The 23,086-nt window shown below is 46.8% G+C and overlaps 2 protein-coding genes across 13 annotated transcripts in view; both read left to right on the forward strand.

The window, feature by feature from the left end:
- MAP4 (microtubule associated protein 4) overlaps nucleotides 1-23,086 on the forward strand; it is a 171,910-nt gene that overhangs the window by 140,874 nt on the left and 7,950 nt on the right. For 5 of the 12 annotated variants that reach the window (XM_081245427.1, XM_081245428.1, XM_081245426.1 and 2 more), the window contains 7 exons: nucleotides 12,320-12,426; nucleotides 13,227-13,442; nucleotides 16,688-16,892; nucleotides 17,467-17,526; nucleotides 17,647-17,939; nucleotides 19,451-19,564; nucleotides 21,364-21,456. In XM_081245427.1, coding sequence (XP_081101553.1) covers nucleotides 12,320-12,426; nucleotides 13,227-13,442; nucleotides 16,688-16,892; nucleotides 17,467-17,526; nucleotides 17,647-17,939; nucleotides 19,451-19,564; nucleotides 21,364-21,456 — 1,088 coding nt within the window. The remainder of the gene's footprint in view (nucleotides 1-12,319; nucleotides 12,427-13,226; nucleotides 13,443-16,687; nucleotides 16,893-17,466; nucleotides 17,527-17,646; nucleotides 17,940-19,450; nucleotides 19,565-21,363; nucleotides 21,457-23,086) is intronic. The other 7 variants (XM_081245425.1, XM_081245432.1, XM_081245423.1 and 4 more) reach the window with 3 other exon arrangements.
- LOC308623271 (uncharacterized protein) lies at nucleotides 1,833-5,255 on the forward strand. The gene has a single exon (XM_081245438.1). The coding sequence runs from the start codon at nucleotides 2,193-2,195 to the stop codon at nucleotides 3,822-3,824; it is 1,632 nt and encodes a 543-aa protein (XP_081101564.1). The 5' UTR covers nucleotides 1,833-2,192; the 3' UTR covers nucleotides 3,825-5,255.

A 23,086-nucleotide genomic window follows, 5' to 3' on the forward strand; every position in this document is an offset into this window, starting at 1 on the left:
CTCTTCCTTGGTACGTGTTGCAAAACAATAGTGTAATCAAACTATAAGCCACTCTGTCCCCTCCCCTCTGTAAAAGCCTCTGGATCTCCACGTTTTCTTAGTGAAGCTGGGGGACCTGCTTGCCCACTCAGAAGCAGCAGTGAAGGGATGCTCACAGCACTGAGCACTGTAACAGGACACCAACATAAATGTAAGTCCACTTGAGAATGGAAAATAGTAGCAGACAATTGCTAAGGAATAAGACACATCTTCCTCATTCTTTGAAAGCCAGAATTTGACCATGTTTTTATCACCAAGCCTTTATATACCCAAGACTCATCTCTTATTTTTTCCCATTACTAATTAGAATCATGACCCTCCTGGCACCACCTTCATTTTTCATTTTATTATACATCCTTCCTTGCTTTTCCTTGGTGAGAGCTTTGCTGTAGAGTAAGGTGACCCTAGTTTCTTGCTAATGAACCTTTATTGTGCTTTCGCATGTATTGCTGCTAAGCTACTTAAGGTCAAGGGGAAGGAGAGGTGTATACAAGTTCATTTAATGTTCAGGACAGAGGTTAAGTTCACATTTTTTCCATCATTGCAACACTGCCACTCCTGACCATGAACATAGCTCTGTGTTAGGTACTGATGCTAATGCAGGAAACATATTAGGGTTGGTTCTTGCGCTCTAGTTGGGAATTGAGAAAATTATGTGAAGGGTATGAATAGCAAGTAGAGAAGTTGAGTAATGGGGACAGAGGCTCCAGTTAAGGAAGCTGTCTTGGGCTGGGCCTTGGTAATCTCTTCACTTTTTTTTTTTTTTGTGGCTGCATTGGGTCTTCATTGCTGCACGCAGACTTTCTCTAGTTGTGGCAAGGTGTGTGGGCTTCTCATTCCAGTGGCTTCTCTTGTTGCGGAGCACGGGCTCTAGGCACGTGGGCTTCAGTAGTTGTGGCTCGCGGGCTCAGTAATTGTGGCACATGGGCTTAGTTGCTCCGCGGCATGTGGGATCTTCCTGGACCAGGGCTCGAACCTGTGTCCCCTGCATTGGCAGGCGGATTCTTAACCATTGTGCCACCAGGGAAGTCCACCTCTTGTATTCTTGATAGACTATTTCACAATATCCTATGTTACTTCAATTAGTGACTTACAGGCTAGGCAACAAAAATCAGCTTTGTCCAAGGCAGAGTTTTTCCTATCCTTTCAGTGTAACTTTTTTTTCAAGAATTTTCTCTCGTGGGTCCCTCAATCCTGAAAGTACAGTTTGTAAATTCAAAGCTCAGGGCAGCAAAGGACTATGCTGAATTAAATGGGGGCAGTGGGCTCTGGTGGGCGGCTAAAACCCTAAGCCACAGATAGCCAAGGTCCCTAAGTCCTAGAGTTCGGAGGAAGATGAACTGCTGCAGTGTGTTCCCGTGGCAACTAAGTGATCAGCAGGCTGGAAAGAGCAGGCAGGGCTGGTGCAGGAGGGAGAGACACATCTTGTCCAAGAAACTAAGAGGGATCGGAGCAGGAGTAAAAGTACGAGCATGTATTGTCACACAAGTGTCTTACAACTTGGATACATGTCCCCAAAGTGCTGATCACTGAAACCTTTTAATGAACCGCTTATTAGATGCTTGCACAATGCAGAGCTACAAGATGGAGCTCTCACTGGGCTTTGGGGACTCACTCACGTCAGTTTTCAAGTGAATTTGATAAGTTGTTATGACAGCAAAACTACTCTTCCTCTGAGAAATGAATGCCTCCAATTTTGACATTACATTAAGTTTCCTTTTTTTAAGTGAAATTTTGAGCAATTTTTTGGAGTCTTTGTTCTTTAAGGGTTATGGCTTAGGATTGGCAAATGAGTCTTATTTTTAAAACAGTTTTTTGAGTAGGTGACAGTGGAAGTGTGGGCATAGTGTCACATAAGCGAGTGTGTGGGTACACACGGTGAAAGCCGACATCATTACTATCCTCAGTACCCAGATTAGCACCATCCCGTGTTTTAAATTGCAGATCTAAACAGAGTGCCAGTTAACAGGAAATTACATTTTCAGTTTAACAGTGGCATTCGATTGTGCAGAAAGGAGCAGGTTCCTTGCTTTCTCTTTCTTTTTCATTCATTCCTTCCTTCTTCCTTCGTTCCTTTCACACTAGTAAATATATTTATCATCCAACTGCTTGAGGAGAGAGGAGTGTTGGGTGATAGACAGGTTTAGTCATGAATGCTGGGGACTTGGTGTGATGTCACTGCCAGCTCTGTGATCATAGGTGGTGTTAGAGCTCCAGGAGCGGCGGGGAGAGCCGTGGAAGAGGCGATGTCGCTCTCACACAGGCAGCCAGCCTCACGCACTGCCACTCCCGGCCAGCTCTGTCAGGGCCAGCCTACACAGTGCTGGGTGGATTCCACAAAAGAAATGAGCCAAGCTGGGTTTGAGTGGCAGAGGACAGAGGGCAAGCTGAATGAGATCGGGCTGAATGTCAGCATGGACGGGCAGCTGAAAGACGGACTTGTGAAGAATGCCAGCTTCCTGGAGCAGAATAAGCACTGCTTCTTTGAGGGGAAGCTAGACAAAGAGCTCGGCATTGAAGCACAGGACAAGGAGTATCAAGCCACCTCGGGTCACCTTGCGAGCAGGTATGTGATTGCAGACAGCTGCCATCCCTTGGAGGGGAACTCGGTGCACCAGAAGACGGCCGCGTTACATCTGGGACCCAGAGAGGGGCCAGACAAAAACAAAGCCACTATAGTTCCGGGGACGGTGGCAGGGAAGAATGTGCCGGAGACAGAGAGCCAGCCAGATCTGGATTTCCCTGGGGCTGCTGACATGCCCACCCAGTATGTTAAGGAGCAGGAAACCAGTGTTTGGAACCCCAACTTTCATCCAGTGTCAGTGGCTCAAGACCCTCAGCACTCAAGGGAAGGAACTCCAGGAAAGGAGAATGACATCCCTGCTGGCTGCCAGGTGATTGGGGTGGTGAGTGATAGCTCTGGGCAGCTCGAATATGAGTCCTCCCTAGCGGTGGCTGTAGCCCACCCAGCCCCCACTGTTGCACACTCACCCGCTGCCATTCCACCAATCACTAGGGTCGAGTTCACCCCGGACTATGTGAATGCCAGCTCTCATATCAAAGACCATGATAAGGAGTTGGAGAAATTGAGTTCTACTGAGGGGGGGGCTTTGCTTGACCAAGCCCCCCAGCAGAAAAAGGCAATGCGCCGGGCCCTGTCTGAGTGCTCTCATCTCTCAGTCCCCCCAGCTGTCAACCTTGCAGATAAGTATCCTGAACTTCCCGCCCAAGAAGAGCTTTCTTCTGGCCTGCTACCCCTCACCAGTAGCCCAGTGCTGAGTCCCACACCCAAAAAACTGGGGGCTCCTGCCATCAGGCGCTCCATGTCGGTGGCTGAGGAACAGACAGCCAGCCACAAACTGAACCCTGGAGAACTGCCCATTCTGTCTACTGAAGAGATACCTCCTCTCAACTGCGAGGAACCAGTGGCCAAGAGGAGAGAAGAACTGACCCACTTCAACAACAGCAGCGGCAGCTCTGGGAAGAGGGAACTGGGCACTGCTGGGTTCTATCTCCATGGTAAGCTGGAGCAGATTCCTGAAGTAAGCAGCAAGGAAAAAGGACAAGAAGATACTAGTGAAACTAGAGCGGATTCATGCTTCCAAGTCTGCCGGGGAGGTGAGAAACAGCCAGGACAGACAGTTCTGGCAGGGAAGAAGGAAATTGAGGTCACCACAACCCAGAGCACTCCATCGTTCCTGTGTGAAGAGACCCCACGTGATGGTATGTTTCTAAATTTTGCCTCCATGGGGAACAAGCAGACAGCAAGGAAGGAACCAAAGTGACAGATTACCGGCAGGAACGTTAGGCGGCTCGTTCCTGCTTGGAGCCTGTGACTACCCAGGGAAAGCTGAATTCCCTTGCATCGGAAGGTTGGGGAGAGTGAAGCGAGAGAGTGCACAGAGTGACTCTAGCTGGGTCAACCTGCACGTCTCTTGGTGTGACAGATGGTGTGGACTGAGGGCGTGGGCCGAATCCTGTCAGAGAGGGGTGGGCATAAGACATAGAGCCCCTTACTTGACCTCATGTCACCCTGCCCATCCCTCCCCCCATCCTCCCACCCCTCAGCTCCCTGTTGGTTTGAACCAGATGATTCCCGAGCCCTAAATCATCCAATCACAACTGATTGATTTCCTTGCTTGAAAATCTGTCACTGTGGATTCACAATGGCTTTATCAGCACTAACCTCCTCTCATTAAGTAGCGCAGTCTGGGTGCAAGCTCTGTTTTCCGTTTTGCTTTTGAGAACGTTTTGCTTTTGTTCAAGCTGAAAAAGAGCCTTTTAAAGCTGGCTATTTAATATTCTTTTCCTGTTCTTCATGTTTGACCCGGTCTTGCTTCTAGTTTTCTCTCTGTGTATGTGTGTTAGGAGGATTTGTGGGGAGAAGGGGAAAGTGGACAGTGGAGAGACTTGTGGTTAATAAACAGCTAAATGTTGCGGTCCTTGCGGCTGCCGCTTTGTCTTTTTTCCTGGCCCTTTCTTCTCTTCCCCACCCCCAGCCCTCCACGGGTGTTATTGTTGGTGGTCTTACAAAAGCTTGTTTTCCTGAGTCCAGTTTGTGCACAAAGGACCGTGATTCACAAGCTAGTTAATGGAGATTTACAATATGTGTTTTGTTTGTTATAAAAATAGCCTCTCTTCCTAGGAACCGTTTCCTCTAGTATTTATACCTCTCAGTACATATTTACAAAAATGTTTTACTCATTTTTTCTTAATATTAGCAGTGGTATTTTCTAGGGGTAAGGGTAAGTGGAAAGGACCCTTGAAGACTGGCAGGTGTGTGACGTGGTTTTTTTTTTTTGTTTGTTTTTTTAAATAGAGGTGGGCAAAAAAGCATCATATCTCCTCCATGATTTCTTATGACTCCAAGATGGTAAGACTCAGGCGTTCTATGCTGCCGCTTCCTTCTAACTGTAGCGGAACTGTAAGGGCCTCCTGGATAGGACTGTCTCATCTTTGTTTGCTTGATCCCCAGGTGCCCAGTTCAGTGCCGTATACCTTCTAGGTGGTAATGAGTGAAGATTTTTGTTTATTTCAGAACAAGTTTGTCCTAGTTCACACTAAGAGAAGTCCACGCTGGTAGGAAAAAAATGTCAGATGACTGACAAACCTCACTGATCTGTTCACCTAATAAATGTTTGAACGCTGACTGCTAAACTCTATGTAGATAAAGCTATATAAGGATTCATTGTTCACCATACCTATCATATGCCACTACCTAGGCCCTGGATATTGTCCTTACCCTCGAGCGACTTGTGATCTAGTTGGGGTGGCAGGGGTCGGGGGGGGGGTTGTATGAGAGGATTGTGAATCATGAAAACTTTTGGGAGGAGGTGGCCTTGGAAGCCTAACAACGTGGAGGGAAAGCCTTCCAGGCAAAGGTATGAAGCTCAGACAGCTCATATTAGGTAAAAGAACAATGACGAGTATTTGTGGGGCTTCTCTTAATTATTATTTAGTTTCAAAGAACAGAAACACGCTCATAGGAACTCAAATTTATAAAAAGCTATTTGTTGACAGTCTCAGGGAATCCTATTGCAGGAAGTGTAGCCCAGCTACAGCCATTGTGTGTCTCACTTAGGACCTCTGCTTTGCCCTGAACATGTGTTCCATTCTCTTCCCTTCTGGAAACTGTTCTCTGCCGTCTCCTACTTTTTGCTTCTTTTGTGTCTCTGGTCTGTACAGGACATTGGTTGCCATGGTTTTGGGTTCTGTGCCCTACTTTATATCTCAGGAACCCAAGGTTGCTTGGCTATAGTTTTCATATTTTCTTTCTTTTAGGGAAAGAATGAGTAAATATATCTTATTGTCTCAGCTTGGTCCAGTCACCTGTGTGCCAGGAACCAAAGCCTTCTTCACCAGTCTTGGCCATTTTGAGCTGCCCACTTCATCTGGGGCTCCTCTGGAGAAGGATATGGGTTGAGCAAATATGCCAAAGCCATCTGTACATCTGTGGCAAGAAATAATGGGATAACAAATCTAGAAAGTTGTTTGGAACCCAAGCTTAGTTGTTCCCTGAGTTGTTTAAACCTTACTCCCATGTTCAAAAAACTGTCCTGACTGCCTATGACAATAAATAAAGTGGCCCAAATTTGGCTTTGAGAAGATTCACCTGTTCTCAGTAGAAAAGATAAACTGGAAGACAGAGGATTGAAGGCAAAAAAATCCCATGATGACAGTTGGATTCATGTAGTAGTAAAAGGTGAACTACTGAGGACATGATAGGGAAAGTATACCAGAAGTGAAATCAACTGGACTTGAAAACTGGGTGTGGAAGGTGAGAGGGGGTGGGGGGCGGGGGGGGGAGTTGAAAATGATGCTGTGATTTTGAGCCTGGGTTTTCCAGCGAGTAGTAGTACAAATAATGGAAAGATGCAACAGAAGGGAGCAGTTTTGTGTTCTTTTTGAACATTCTTCTGTGCAACTGTAGGGATATTTGGGTGGTGGTCTCTAGCAGTTGGCTGGTATATACCCCGGAAGCAAAGGAGGAGGGTCATGGTGAGAAGCACTATCTGGGAGGAAGACTGTGGTTTCTGCTTGTGTGGTGGTCAGGCGTTTTTCACTGGGTGACACTTAACTTGTGCAGGTTGAGATCTCAGTTGCATGTTTATATCATAAGCAGTGAGACTTCATGAAGTGTTCATGTTGTTTGCTGAAAAATCCTGTGCTTACTGAAAAATGTTCATGGTGGTCTGAGGCCAGTGGCCAGTGGCAGCAAGTCAGACATTTGGTGAGATATTCTTTCAGCTTGCTGTAGAACAGAGGCGTTACCAATACCTTGCAAGGTGGGGGTGGTTTTCTTTCTTCATATTTTTAAAACTAAAAAAGTTCCGTTTTCAACTAGAAATGCATATGGTTTCAAGCATCAAAAAGTACAAGATGCTATACATTAGAAAATCTCCTTCCAAGGGAAGGTGACATTGATTCACTGTTTCCTGTTCCTCTCTTCTAAATACAGCTAGATACTCTGGAAAGAATGCGCCAGATAATCAGAAAAGGAATCTGAAAGGTAGAAGGGAGAGGGCAGGCTGGATAGGGCTCAGGCCTTGAGGAAGGACAGTGCAGTGAGTTCCCTGGCTTTTCTTTTTAATCTTCCATGTGTCCTGGTCTGGGCACTGGAGAGTGTCTACAACCCGGAATCACCAACAAGCATAGATAAAAAGAAGAAGAAAAGGCAAAAAGAAAGAAAGAAAAACCTGCTCTCTTTTGACCAAAGACCAGGAACGGGGAAGCCCTATTTCCCTCCCCATATCCAGCAGTGTTGGTGGACTCAATCTTCTTGCACGTACAGTGTCAGCAGAGGTCATCAGGGCCTACCTGTTGTGCACTTCACACCTGGCAGCAGTTGCAGGCCTGATCCACTCACAGTGGCAGGGAAGCTCATCCCGCCCCCACTAGGTGGCAGCACCAGCGGCACCAGCCTTCTACCCAGTAGCAGAAGGAAAGGTAGGTAGGTTTCCCGCTACACTCTTTCCTCCATCATCAGGCCAGTTAGGTGCTTCCTGCTCCCAGTGGCTTCAAAACAGGAAGTCCACCAGCATCAGGCAGCCAGAAATCAGGCCAGGAGAAAGTCTGCATTCCATGGGTCCAGCATCACTCATCCCCCACCCAATGAAACCATCTGTCCCACGGAAGTGCCTTGAGCCCTTGCAGGCAATACCAACAGGGATTGAGTGACAGCCTCATGGAACCAGAAAAACACAGCAGGCCTGTATTGCACTACAAGGGCCCTGGGAACTAAATTGTTATTGAAACTACCTGCACACTAAATTTAAACAGTGATTACCTGCTAATATACAAAAAGGATTTTAAAATCCCTTCTTAAAATCCATCATAAAATTATTTCAAGAAGTTATGAATTCTCTTGAAATAAATGGAACTAGAAAATCTCAGCAAAGAAATAGAAGTTATGGGCTTCCCTGGTGGTGCAGTGGTTAAGAATCTGTCTGCCAATGCAGGGGACATGGGTTCGAGCCCTGGTCCCGGAAGATCCCACATGCCGCGGAGCAACTAAGCCCATGTGCCACAACTACTGAGCCTGCGCTCTAGAGTCTGTGAGCCACAACTACTGAGCCCACCTGCTGCAACTACTGAAGCCCGTGCACCCTAGAGCCCATGCCCCACAACAAGAGAAGCCACTGCAATGAGAAGCCTGCGCACCACAACGAAGACCCAACGCAGCACATACACACACACACACACACACACACACACACACAATACAATGAATAAAAACTGGTAGAGCTGAAAGGAGAAATAAACAAATCCACAGTTGTAGTTGGGGGCTTCTACATCCCACTCTAAGCAATTGATAGAACTACTGGACAGAATATTAGTAAAGGTAAAGAAGAATTTAACAGTAACATCAAACAACAGCATCCAATTGACATTTATAGAAATTCCACCTAACAACAGCAGAATATTCTCTTTTTTTAAATTAGAGTATAATTGCTTTACAATGTTGTGTTAGTTTCTGCTGTACAACAAAGTGAATCAGCTATATGTATACATATATCCCCTCCCTTTTGGACCTCCCTCCCAACACCCCCCGCCCCACCCTTCCTACCCATCCAGGTCATTACAGGGCACCGAGCTGAGCTCCCTGTGCTATACAGCAGGTTCCCACTAGCTATCTGTTTTACACATGGTAGTGTATATATGTCCATCCTAATCTCCCAGTTCATCCCACCCTCCCGTTCTCTATTCCTGCCCCACAAATACGTTCATCTGTACCATTTTTCTAGATACCACATATATGCGTTAATATACAATATTTGTTTTTCTCTTTCTGACTTACTTCACTCTGTATGACAGACTCTAGGTCCATCCACATCTCTACAAATGAGCCAATTTCATTCCTTTTTATGGCTGAGTAATATTCCAGCCATATATGGATGTGGTATATATGTACCACAGTGTGTGATGTATGTACCACATCTTCTTTATCCATTCATCTGTCAGTGGACATTTAGGATGCTTCCATGTCCTGGCTGTTGTGAATAGAGCTGCAGTGAACATTTGGGTACATGTGTCTTGTTTGTTTGTTTGTTTGTTTTTCGGTACGCGGGCCTCTCGTTGTGGCCTCTCCCGTTGCGGAGCACAGGCTCCGGACGCGCAGGCTCAGTGGCCATGGCTCACGGACCCAGCCGTTCCACGGCACGTGGGATCTTCCCGGACTGGGGCACGAACCCGTGTCCCCTGCATCGGCAGGCGGACTCTCAACCACTGCGCCACCAGGGAAGCCCAGGAAATTGAATTTTTAATTAAAAAGCTTCTGATGGTTTCAGTGGAGAATTTTACCATACATTTAAAGAATAATTAACACCAATTTTACACGTTCTTTGCCAGAAAATATAAGAGGAAGGAGCACTTCCTAACTCATTATATGATGTCTGTATTATCCTGATAACCAAAATCAGGCAAAGACAGTACCGAACAAACTACAGACTGATATCTCCCATGAACTTAGATGCAACAATTTTTAACAAAGTACTAACAAATCACACCCAGCGGTATATTAAGATGATTATACACAACAGCCAAGTGGAGTTTATTCCAGGTATGCAAGGCTGGTTCAATAATCAAAAACCAATCAGTGTAATCCATATCAAAAGTCTAAAGAAGAAAAATCATAAACACATAAAATTCATTCAACAAAATCCAACACCCATTTATGATAAACTGTCATCAAAGAATAGAGGGAGAACCTCCTCAACTTGAGAAGGAGCATCTACAAAAAACCTACAGCTGACATCATAGTTAATAATGAAAGACTACATGTTTTCACCCTAAAGTTGGGAACAAGGCAAGGATACTTGCTGTCATCACTCTTATTTAACATAGTACTGGAGGTCCTGGTTAGCACAGTAAAGCAAGAGAAGGAAATACAAGGCATATAGATTGGAAAGGAAGAAAAAAATCTGGCTGTGTTTGTAGATGATATGATTGTTTATGGAGAAAATTCCAAGGAATCTACCCTCACAACCCCTAGAACTAATTAGTGAGTTTATCAGTGTCACAGGATACACTATCAACATGTAAGAAACAATTAATTGCATTTCCATTTAGTAACAATGAACCTATTTTATTCAAAATCCTGTAATAAATATTCGTAGCAGCTTTACTTATAATAGCAAACAGCCAGAAACAACCAAAATGTCCTACAGTAGGTGAACGGTTAACCTGTGGTACAGCCACACCATGGACTTCTCATGTACAACACAGATGCACCTCAGAAGCGTGTTGCTGGGTGAAAGAGGCCAGCTACAAAAAGTAGGACACTGTGTGATTCCACTTATATAATATTCTTGAAATAATATTTTAGAGATGGCAAGCAGATTAATAGCTGCCAGAGATTAAGGGATTGGAAAGGCAGAGGGAGTGGGGTGGCTATAAAAAAAAAAAAAAAGGGTAACATGAGGGAGCTCTGTGGTGATGGAACAATTAATGTGTTTTGATTCTTAGTAGTGGTTACATAAAGCTACACATGTAATAAAATGGCATAGAACTGCTTACATACGTGCACACACACACACAAATGAATGTATGTAAAACTGGAAAAGTCTGATAAGCTCTCTAGATTGTACCAATATCAGTTTCCCGGTGTACTATAGTTTTATGCAGGGTGTCATTGGGGGAGACTGGGTAAAGGGTACACAGAACCTCCCTGTACATTTCTTTGTAACTTCTTGTGAATCTTTACTTCAAAACAAAAAGTTTTAAAATAAAGCCTCCTAACGCTCCCTAGTTTTGTGCCTGGTCCTCCACCCCATCCCAAAATTAAGTCACCATTGTTTTGTTTCATCATCGTTCTTCCAAAGACTTTTTAAAAATGCACGTACAAGTATATTTGCAATAGAAGTGTATTGTCTTCTAGACAATGGTTTCATGTTATACCTACTGTTCTGTGCCTTTTCTTTTCACTGAGTAGAGATCGTTCCCTATCAGTCATGGTTTATTTTTTCAAATTCAGAGATAACATTGATACTTCTGCCATATGCTTTAACCAGTTTTCAGTTAACAGACTTCTGGGTTCAGTCCTTTGCTTTTAGGAACAATGCTCTGGTGAAAGACCATACACATTTGCTATTTTGCAGGTATGTGAATATATCTCTAAGATAAATTTCCAGAAGTTGTAATTCTGGATTAGAATTTATTTGTACTTGTAATTTTCGGAGATACTGCTAGACTGCCCTGCATCTGATTTGTACCATTTCACACACTTCCAGCAGTGTATGTCCTCACATTATCCCCAGCAGCTCCTTTGAGATTTTAGGACTTTTTGACAATATGTTAGGTTAGAAATGGTATCTTTTCATATTTTCAAAAGTGATTTGTATTTCTTTTTCTGTAAACAGTGTTCATATTCTTTCAGCCATTTTTCCTGTTCATTTTCTTTTTGGCCTTTATAGGAGTTGGTTGATTTGTAGGAGTAGTTTATGTAATAAGCTCTGTGTCTTTGATGTGAGGTTCAATACTTTTTTCCTGTTTATCATTTGCCTTTTGACTTTCCGTATTGTTTTCTGGGGCACGTGGAAGCTTTTTATTTTTCTGTAGTCCAACTTATCTTTTGTGGCTTCTAGATTTTGTGCCAGTTAGAAAGGTGTTCTCCACACCCAGGTTATAAATTTCATGGTATTTTAATGCTTTCTGGTATAGCCCTATTGAAATCTGGAGTCACCTCCCCACAGTGGTGCTGCTGGGCGTAGCCTTAGGCTGTAGACTTTATTTCTGGCCCTGGATCTGATTTCATGGGTCTCCTCGGCCTTGTTGGAAATCTGGGTCACTGCTAGAACCAGATCAAGTTCCTCTCACATCCTCCATAAAGTGGTGCTTTACAGGGAAAGGAAGGAAGGGGAGGACATTGGATGATCTTCTGGCTCTTATCCCATCTCTCAGCAACCTTTATTCCAAGAGATAAACTCTAGTAGAAGTGGTTTTTGTCCCCTATGTGCTCTGGGAGTTAGTGGTTGGGTGACAGAACCCCTTTGCCAGTCTCCAGGGAAGGGAAACGAAACTTCAAGGGCCATTTCCTTCCACTGAGCATTTGTGCAAATCCTAGTTAAGTTGCTTTTCCACAGGGACAGGCTGCTTGAATCCCTGGAGTCTAAAACTGTCCTTTGTCACAGTGAGGGGGACTTGGGAGTCTTGTCCACTTTCAGCAGCATAGCTCTGGATTTTCTCAGAATGAAGTGCTAGTTAGTGGTGTGTCTCTGCAAAGACTTGTGTTTTCGCAATGGGTGTGAAAAACATTTGCTTAGCATAACTTTTCCCCCTTTAGGAATAGCCAAACTAGAAGAAGGACGGCTTACTGGGAGTGTGACCGGAAATGACATCACCGCCCCTCCAAACAAGGAGCTCCCACCAAGCCCAGAGAAGAAAACAAAGGTAGGTGCCAGAATGGTGGGTTGTCTCTGCTGTAATTTTTAAAAACTATCTTCTGCTTATTATTGCTTGAGTCATGCAAATGAAATTTCTTTTTTCTGAGCTATTATGAGTCCTTCCTCAAGTTTGGACATGCTTAGAAAATATTTTATATTCCCATTTTACCATGGTGGCCTAACTCAAACTTTTAAATCTTTGCTTTTGACCGTATTATCTTGAATATCTGTTCTGTAGATGTTGTTTCTGCTTCCCTTAGCAACAATAAAAAAGGGAATTACAGAATTATTCAGAAATCCATTCTGAAGTCTCTGTTAATGAAAAAGGAGCACAGATTTTTAAGGTGGATCATAGCTCCAGACATTTATTGGTACTTATTGCAAAGTACAAATACCACATTTTAGTGTGGGCTTAAAACAGGACGTTGATATTGCCTCATAGAGGTGCAGATACTAAATAGCCTAATCACCTGCTGGTGACTTTCTTCACAGAATTATTGCAGGCTTCAAAAGTTAGTTAATTGTTTAAAGTTATGACTGAATTTAAATCTTCAGGTGCCAAACTGCTGGAATTTGTGACACTGTCATTAAGAAATAATTCCCAGTTTTCTTTATCTGCATCCTGGCATCTTTCCACTATTTACTGAGCTCAGAAGAAAGGAGTGCTAATTTTCAGTTGCATCTATCCTCATTGCTTATAATTTTACTTTGAATTGTGCAATTTATACTTTTTTTAAAATTTGTTTTTATTCTTGTCTGTGTGTTTGATGTTGGCCTTTAAAAAAAAACCAACAAATCAACTTAAAGCCTTTGGCCACCACTCAACCTGCAAAGACTTCAACATCGAAAGCCAAAACACAGCCCACTTCTCTCCCTAAGCAGCCAGCTCCCACCACCTTTGGTGGGTCGAATAAAAAACCCATGAGCCTTGCTTCAGGCTCAGCACCGGCTGCCCCACCCAAACGCCCAGCTGCTGCCACTGCCAGGCCTTCCACCTTACCTTCAAAAGACGGGAAGCCCAAGGTAAGTAGTCACCTGAGCACCGTGCCAGGGAAAAGTTTTCCCCTCCGAGTGTCAGGTAGTCAGGCTCTGTTGCTTCCAGACATGGAAGCAGGCTGGTGGAACTAGGGGAAAGGAGAGGGCAAAGGGGGAAGGGTAACTCAGATCATTTTGGGAGCTCTTGATGCCGACATGAAATTCGGTGGCCTGTTTTCCTTTGTGCCTTTTCTGCCCTGGCTGGAGGCACTCTTGCCTCTGCTCTGGCTCCTCCTTTCTCCCAGCTCCTCCTCACTCTTCGTCTGTTTACATACTGGTTAACCAGTTTCCCCACATGCCAATCATATACTCATTTTTTGTGTAATTCCGCCGTCAAATTCCCAGTCAAATTCAATTCTTTGTCTTTCTTCTTAATCATCCCGCAGAAGTGAATTTCCTCCATTAGTTGATTCGTGATTAGCTCTCCCAGCTTATCTTCCAGCAGATTCCAGCATCAGGTGGTAACTTACTTTGCTTTTGGCATTAGGCTACCTCTCACTGGGCTCCTTCTGCAGTTTTTCAGTTGTCCGGGTCACCCACACGTTATTGCTTAGAAACGGGTCAGTTTGGAACAGCAGTAGCTTCACAGGTTTGTTCTTGGAGGAGAGGGTGGGTGGAATCTGTGACTTCCTTTTCTAACATCTTGTTTTCTTTGAGAAGGGCCTTTTAGGTCAGCCTGATATTACTCTTTTTTTTTTTTTTTTGCGGTACACGGGCCTCTCACCGCTGCGGCCTCTCCCGCTGCGAAGCGCAGGCTCAGCGGCCATGGCTCACGGGCCCAGCCACTCTGCGGCACGTGGGATCCTCCTGGACCGGGGCACAAACCTGCGTCCCCTGCATTGGCAGGCGGACCCTCAACCACTGCGCCACCAGGGAAGCCCCGATATTACTCTTTAAAATCATGATGAGGAATAGTTTACCATGTTGAAATGTCAGTGTTTTCATTTAATCTTGTAAAGCAAACTGGTGGAACCTAGGAATTATAGGCTAGGTTGAAACCCTGGCCAAGAAACTGAGAAATCCTAGTATAGACTAGGAATTATAAAATCTCATAAAGCTTTCTGATCCTCATTTACCCAGTTGACACTGCTTTTCTTGATGTTTAGAAAACAATTTATTTGAATAAGAGGGCAGAGGGAAGGTGGCTGGAGCCATGGCAGCAGCTCCTCCCTGATACAAATCCTGGGGGAGACAGAAGGAGGCCATGGGAAGAAGGGGGTACTGTCTAGTGAAGTTCACTCTGTAATAATAACAAAAATGAAGCATACTGTAGTGGTGTCTTTATAGACATTAACTCTTTTAATTCTCTCTCTCAACAACCCATAATGTGGATTTTAGTATCCTCATTTCAGAGCTCAGTTAAATAACATTTCTGTAGTCCAGTGCTAATAAGCGGCAGAGCCCGTATTTGAACTTGGGTCTAACTCCAACACTGGTGCGCAAGGCCTCTATCCACACTCTTGTTTCCTGTCTTTTTGCCATGCAGCTTTTAGACAGCATTTTGAGATACTGCTGACCTGAAGAGGTGATGTGCCTCATAATGATTACCGTTGTTTATCTTTTAGATAAGAAACAGATGGAAACATTTTGAGAGATGGATAAAACTAAAGCCTAATGAAATTTGGTTTTTCCCTTATTTGGTAGAAAGATTTATAGGAGCAAACAAAGGGGAAAAAACTATTCAGAAAAAACAAGATCTGTGATTCTGGCAGAGGAGAAAATATAATTGAGAAAACAGGAGAGTGACTCCAACTCTGAGAACAGGCTGGTTCTGCAACCTGCTGAGGCCAAAAGCCTGATGTCTAAAGAACATCACATCCTTTAGAGATTTCTATCTCGAGCAACTTTTTTCTAACTTATTTTATTATTCTTACTCTTACTAGCAAAATATAAGACCCCACCCGATTATTCTGACTCATAGTATTGAAAATTTGAAGGAGACCCCAGATAGCATCTGGTTTAGTCTTTACATTTTAGAGTAAACAGAGCAGGAGTCCCTCTGCACGGAATCCCACGACATGCTCGAGGCAGAGCTGGTAGCTGGACCACTTCCCCTGATTCCAGCCTTAGGGTTCTTTAACACCATGCTTGGGCCCTTCGTTTGTAGGAATGGTCACTACCCTGCATTTGCAGGGTTAGATTTTATTTAAATGCTGCCAGCCCTTAATTTCTGAGAACCTCCTTAGCTGATTTTCCGTTTAAGCAGTATTCTGCTTGTCGCCACCAACATACTACCCTCTGTGTGGCCATTTCTCTTGGAGTATAAGAGCTGGATCCCCTTTGTCTGTTGTTTGGCTTACTCTCTTGAGTAACATGGTATATTTGCTTATCAAAACAGTCTGTTCATTGCCTATTCCTGTAGAAACCAGGCTGTATTGATTCCTTCCCTTCCTTGATAGTGACTACATGCCCAGCCTCCATGGAAGAGGAGCTAGAGTGACCCAGATGGCCTGTGTCTGCACTTGAGAGGCTTTTCCCTTTTGCTTTCAGTCAGAACTGTGGCATTGGCCTCCTCATTCCCCCTGTTGGTCAGGCCTGCACCCTTCACTGCCTCTTCTCACTGTCCCTGTGCTCTTACAGAATCCTCATCCTCCCATCCCTAACATCACTTATTATCAAGGCTGGTCCGTAGCGATCCTTTGTTCCAGCCTCCTTTGTCCAGATGAGGAAATAAAACCCAGAGAGGCTCAGTGATTTGCCCAAGATCACACTGTGAGTTGGGGGCCTGCCTGGGGCTGGAGCTTAGACCTGACTGATTTGGCCAATGCAGTTTCCAGCTGCAGCTCCATCCTGTTCGGAATTCACTGGGTGCATCTTAGCCAAAAGAATGGCTGAATTTGACTGAACATTTTAAATTTTTTGTTTTATGTATTTGTTTGATCTCTGGTCAAATATTAATACCTTAAATACATAAGTATTTAATGCAGTGGATCCTGAGGCAGACATACTTTGTGGTGTGGGGTATTTTCAGGGCTGTTCATTCTCACTGGTTCAGGTTGGATTCAGGTGGTTTGACTCCCTGTTTCCTGATCCCCAATCACACGGCACCCTACATGGCCATTTCTCATGTTGTGTGGAGGACTTTGATCATATAGCCACATATATTTCCTATCAGTGGCTGCCAAACCCACAGTACCCCTGCTTTCTGGCATAAGCTTATATGGAACCATCCTTTGGCGTGACTTCCTCGGCCTATTGCTGACCTGCAGCTCTTATTCCCACTTTCCTATTAGCAGCCTGTTGCAGAGGCAAAGATTCCTGAGAAGCGGGCCTCACCATCCAAGCCAGCCTCGCCATCCAAGTTGTCCTCTGCCCTGGCCGGTAGGCCTGGCTCCAAGAGCACCCAGACTGTTCCAAAAGCCACAGCAGCTGCCACTCTTGCCTCAGCTGGGCCAAGCAGTAGGAGCCCCTCTACACCCCTGCCCAAGAGGCCCACTGGTGAGTACTGCGCTTCCCTCCCACGGGAACCAGTGGGGAGGAGGGTGGGGCCTTGGCTTTTTGCTCCAGCCATAGCGCCAGCCGGCATCACAGACAGCTGTGCAGACCTGTTTGTGCACCAGTCCTTAATGAGGTCTGTTGAAAAGTGATAGCCTCGATCTCCATGTGAGGTTAGTAAGTATGTGTATCCAGAAAAATCCTGAGTGAAGGGGATTCTCGTGAATTCCAAGGTAGAATTTACTATTCCTTTCTTAGTAATGCCACAGCACCCAGCACGTTGTGTTCGTGGACTTTCATGATAAGAAATAGGCCATTCAGAGAAAGGCCACGTAGAAGGGAAGGCATTGTCAAGACTGCAGAAAAAAGTAAGACACAGTGCTTGACCGTGGACGCTCCATCAGGGCGTGGTCTTTACTTGGCTGTCTGATTTACTCGTTTGTTCTCAGATACTAGCACAACCCCTGGCTCAGACAGTTTAGTAATCGTTGAATGAATGCATGAACCTCAGTTTTGGATGAGCCATTCAGTAGGTTATTTTGTTAATCGTGATGTTAAAAAGTATACATTTGTGCAGCGGTCAAGACTGAGGGGAAACCTGCAGACATCAAGAAGATAGCTACGAAGTCTGCACCAGGTAAGACCCCATCCGCCGCTTCATGGATCCCAGATTTAAACCCCCACCTCTTCCATGGCTTTAAGGCTCCCTTTGCTGTCTCCCCTGCACACCTGTTATCTCTCACTCCCACCTTTGCAGCTGACGTGAGTCGCCCAAAGAGCACCTCCACCAGTTCCATGAAGAAAAGCGCCACCGTCCCTGGGGCGGCACCCCCAGCAGGGGTGACTCCCAGCCGCGTCAAACCCACAGCCACGCCTCCCCGGCCCTCTGGGACTCCTTCCGTGGACAAGAAGCCCACGTCAGCCAAGCCCAGCTCCTCTGCCCCAAGGCCGGGCCGCGTGGCTACCAATGCTTCTGCCCCTGATCTGAAGAATGTCCGTTCCAAGGTTGGCTCCACGGAAAACATCAAGCATCAGCCTGGAGGAGGCCGGGTGAGTCCAGGGAGCTTGGGGTCCTCGGCAGGCTGGCCCCTGCTTCTTCCCCTGCCACATCTAAGCACCGTTCCCAGGCATGTCCTTGCATCGGCTCAAGGGGCCCACCATGCAGGGAGCAGTCAGGACGTTGCATTCAGTGTCAGGGAATTTCATCCTGGGCTCCGCCTCCCAGCAGCAGCAAGCAGGTGGCTCTGAGCTTTCTCTTCTCCTCTCCTGTTCTGCATTTTGGGGTTTAGGCTGACATTTTTGGAGGAAAAAGTGTTCTGCTTTACAAAACAAACAGAGGAGGCCTCTGAGCCTTGAACAGGTGAGAGACACTGGGCGGGAACCTGGTTTGTTCTGTTTCTTACCCCTGCACTGTGAACAGCAGGATAGGCAGAAAGAAGATGGACCCTGCACTGTGAACAGCAGGATAGGCAGAAAGAAGATGGACCGCCTCTTTGTTCTCTAAGCTGTGTCTTGGGTGGAGAGTCTGTCTGAACGAGGACTAGTGTCCTCTTGTGGCCAGGGTGACTTGCTGCAAGCCCCTGGCTTTCCTAAACAAAGGACCTAGATAGAGTGTTGAGATGGAGAAGCATGGCTGGCCACAGCGCTTCACTTTAAGGACTTTCTGGGTGCATCCACCCCAGAATTATTTGTTAACTATTAGCAACCACGGGGATTTTATGTGTGAAAAGGTGTTGGCAAAAGTCCAAGTTCAAAGTCCCGGGAGCAGCAACCTTCTCACCTCCTGCCTCATTCTCTAGCACTTAAACCACCACCACCAGCGTGCGCCTCCCCCCGCCCCCCCGCCACTCAGGATAGGATACTTAAATTGCTTCAATCCAGAGCTGCTAAAAAATTGAAGAGGGTCCAAAATGAAGCAGAATCCTGGTGCTGTTGAAAGACACTGATGGAAAACTGGGATAAGCGCCCAAGAGTTGCTTTTGACAAGAGATTATGGCTCTAACATACCCAGCCAGGCATCTGGGGCTGTGGTGCTGATGGCCTGCCCATTCCCCACCCAGCCCATGCTCTTCTTATGTTTTCATGGTGCAAAAGTTGCAGGAGGTCTTGGTGAAGAGTTGAGTAACTCAGTCTGGTGATGAAAGTATTTTCTGTTCCAACGTACCTGAGGGTGTGGCACTTCCCATCATGAGTAGTGGCTCCCTGTGACCATGGCAGCTTGCTTGGGGCATATCAGAACATGGGGCAGGGGGGTGGGACATTGTGATTTGAAAACCCCAGTACACACTCAGAAGAGAATTGCTCACTTAGCCTCCTTCTTGCCTCTTCTCCACGAATGGTGTCTTGAACTCTTCCTCGTGCCTCAAGTCTGGTCTGTAGCCCCTCTCCCTCCAGCTTGGTCTGCCCTGGCAAATCGGTGGTTTTTTTCTAGGAGCAAGGGTGACCTGCTTCTGCATGGTGGCCTGGCCTGGATGCGAGTCCCCTTCAGCCTTCTTCCCTTCTTAGTATCTAGGCTCTTGTCCTCTTGGTTTGAAATTTGCCCTCCCTTTATCTCCATCTAGGCCAAAGTAGAGAAAAAAACAGAGGCAGCTGCTCCAGCTCGAAAGCCTGAACCTAACGCAGTCACTAAAGCAGCCGGCCCAATTGGCAGTGCACAGAAACCGCCTGCTGGGAAAGTGAGTTTTATTTAGACTTTTACCTCTTGAAGGTAAAAGCTGGTCAACTGTTTCTTCCAGCCTCAGTCACTTTCCCTTCTATTGCACTTTTTTCCTATCCTTAACTAGTTTCTACTTCTCCCCGTGTTCCTTCCTCTGTGTTTGATGACTCAGGCATCACAAAATATTCTCTATTAACCTGAGAGTTAACAGAGCTAGGAGCCCACTAGCCCTTTAGGGAATATTTACTTAGCTGGATAAAATGGATCCAAACACTTTCAGTCACTTCCTTCACTCTGACCTTGATCTGAAACACACCCATTATGTACACAAACACACACAGAGTACCCAGCTTCTTCCTCGGTAAGACATGGCACTGGTAACCTTCCAGCAATAGGAACCCTGGAGCCCCTGTGCTTCAAGTTCAACTGAAGGCCCCTCTCAACACCTCTGGGTGTGGAGATAGCTTCATTTGTCCTGGTTCTCCAAGGACCTCTGTACTGAAAGTTAGGATGCTGATTCCCAGCGAAAACCCACTCAGCATAGGGATTGCACCGTCACCTGGATGCAGCAGGGAAATGCTAGGTTCTTTCCCCTTGTCTCCACACCCTGGAGCCAGGGCCCTCCTCTTGCCCTGGGAACCTTCTGCCCTTATCTGTGGCAGGTAGGTGGCCAGGGCAAGGACTTTGTATGGTTGGCAGGTGGGGAAGGCTGCGCCATGGTTCCTGAGAGCTTCTAGAGGTCCTGTAGGTCTCTGGTTCATTAGGAACGTGGTTTGCTCACCAGTTATTCATCATTGACGTTGTAAAGAAGGCAAGAACAGTTGGAGTTTCTCAGGGTAGATTACTTTGGGGAGAACCCTTCAGTTTGGGGGCGACATCATTTGTGAAGTGCTCTAAGAAAAGGAAGGAAGGACGCTGGCAACTATTCCTTCTTGAGAAGGCTCAAAAAGAATTCTTTGTCCCAGATCTTGGATCCTGAGCCTTTGTGTTGCTCCGTTCCAGGGGGAGCCGTTTATATGCAACACAGTGTGCAGGTGCCCCCCCCCAGATTGTGCCTCACTGCAGCCCTGCCCAAAGCCTAGTCTCTTCACATATGAAACAGGGCACAGGATTGGACATCTGGAGGATTGTGGAAGGGGTTTTACCCTGGAATCAAAAAGAAGACTAGACTTAAACCTCAATTGCACTGTGCTTTCTTGAGTCCTGAGACAAGTGGGCTCTGCGTGGAAGTGTGGCTTCGGCCTGTGCCCCCTGGTGCCCAGGGTTCTGCATAGCAGGTCCAGCGGCCTCTGGTCCCTTCCTTCCCATCAGCGTCAGATCTGGGCCGTGAGCCAGCGGCCCCGGGCTTCTCCACACAGCCTTTGCTTCCTAGAGCAGGTCTGGCTGCAGGGATTCCAGGCCCCAGATTTAAGGGAAGTGCCGTCCTTGGGTGAGGACAGGTCCGGATGAGCAGGACCCTTGCAGAGAGGAGCGTCGGGGAGAGAGCAGGCGGGGGGTGGGCCGTGGCTGAGTGGGCATTGGGGCCACTGCTGTCTGTACCCTGCGAACTGCAGCCGGCCCCCAGGAGCAGTGAGGATGCCCATGTAGCGCTCTGGCGACATCTTCTGTCCTTGTGTTGTTTGTTCGTGTTTTCACTCTCTTTCCTGCTCCTTCCAGTTCCTTGGCCTGTGCTTTTCCACAGCTGTTCTGCTGAAGGTGGGGTTTTAACAGCACTCCCTGCCGCTCATCGTGGTCACGTGTGTACTCACTGCCTGCCCCGTGTCGGTTCTAACCAGCCCTCTCCCTTTGTGTTGTTTTTTCTGTTCTCTAACACTCCAGGTCCAGATAGTCTCCAAAAAAGTGAGCTACAGCCATATTCAGTCCAAGTGTGGTTCCAAGGACAATATTAAGCATGTCCCTGGAGGTGGTAATGTAAGTATGCGCTCGGGGCCGCTGGCGTCTGAGGCACCCTGGAAAGAGGGCCGCCCCGCGCTGGCGGGCGAGCGGAGTCGGGGGGACCCCGATGCTCAAATGTGTTCAGACTGAGTGTTTCTGGTGAGCCCTAAACGACAGCTGGGTGACACCCACTTGGCATCTTTTGCCCCTGTGGGTGGGAGGCCTTAGGGGTTCAGAGACCTGGTCTGAGGGACGCGGTCTGTCTCGAGTCTGCTGTTGAGGATGTAGTGGTCCTCACCTGGAGACAGGTGTCCGGACTTCTCCAGAGCCCATCCTTGAGTCCTTGCTGTTGTAGAGCAGGGAGTTTGTGTTCCACGTGCTCCCACCCCTCCTGTGCCCTCCCTTCATCTCTGTGACTCTGCTCTTTCTCCTCTCCTCTCCCTGCTTCCTTCCCCCTCTTTTCTTTCTGCTCTCCTTCCCCCACTCTTTCCCTTTTCCAACCCCTCCCTCCTATTTCCTTTTCTTTTTGGCTCTTTCCCTCTCCCATCCAGACATCCTGTTTATCATGCTGCTACTCTGTGCCACCCGTAAGATCTGCGCTAGGGACACGGGTGACTGGAGCTCATAGGGAGGTCCTGGTCTAGGGAGAGATGGGGTAGGTCACCACTGTCATCCCGCATGTGGAGAACACACTTGCATTTGCCACGTCCCTGTGACAGAGCCCTGCCCTCACCGCCTCTCCCCTCGCTTCTCTCCCACCCCAAGAGGGAGAGAGCTGCCCTGTCCTGGTCTCCCTTGGGTTCATTCGGTTCCTTCTCTCTTCCCTGACCTGGATTAAGTCCCGCTCTGCTTACCCTCTTCATTTTTAGGCTCTGTCCCCCCGCCCCCTCGGTGGTCATGTCGTCCTGCCCATGGCTTACAGAGGGCCTGACCCTGCAGTTCTGCTGTGAGGGTGCAAACATAGAACCCCTCTTTCTTCCCCCCGCACAACTCCCCTACTGCACGTCCTTCCTGGTCATCTCCCCACCACTGGCTCTTCCTGGCGTGGGCAGAAACTGCATCCTTGGCACTCGGGTGGCCGGTTCTTGGCCAACTTGGAAGTTGGCCAGAGATCAGCCATCCCAGTGTGGAAAGGCAGAGGTGGGTGAAGCTTTTAAAGGCAGTGTCTGGTTAAGGTGAGAAAGATCCAACCCGTGAAGGGCACAGGTAGGCACTGGCCCTACCTTTTCCTCTCAGGCTTTGGCCTAGATGCAAACAGAAGGTGAACAGGGATTCTGAGGGAATTGGGTTGCGTGTGTGTGTGTGTGTGTGTGTGTGTGTGTGTGACACAAATGCATTTCTATATGTTGTGTGGTGTATGTCAGAGCTCTGAAAATAGTCCTCGTTTATCCGTCACCTAGTATGGTCTTCCCACACTGCCTACACATGACTTCAAACAAGATTTTTTTGGTGAGGGAATATACTTTTTAAAAGAGTTTTCATTTTAGGAGGTTTCCTTAAACAGCAGAGCATTAGGAAAATGCCTGTGACAGTGTTTCCAGTGGGAAGATGAGGGTAAACAGCCTGGACTAAGGCGCTGTCGTGCCTTCCATCAGCCCCTCCATAAAGCCACTATAAATATACCTGTGTATAAGAAGGGTGGCCGCCAGCCGTACGTGTCTAACCC

Source organism: Mesoplodon bidens, assembly GCF_964165515.1.
Source record: "Mesoplodon bidens genome assembly, chromosome: 10".
Lineage (NCBI taxonomy): Eukaryota > Metazoa > Chordata > Mammalia > Artiodactyla > Ziphiidae > Mesoplodon > Mesoplodon bidens.

Bases quoted from the DNA above. Each gene is read 5' to 3' on its own strand.
- LOC308623271 (XM_081245438.1), top strand. From the start codon at position 2,193: ATGCTGGGGACTTGGTGTGATGTCACTGCCAGCTCTGTGATCATAGGT.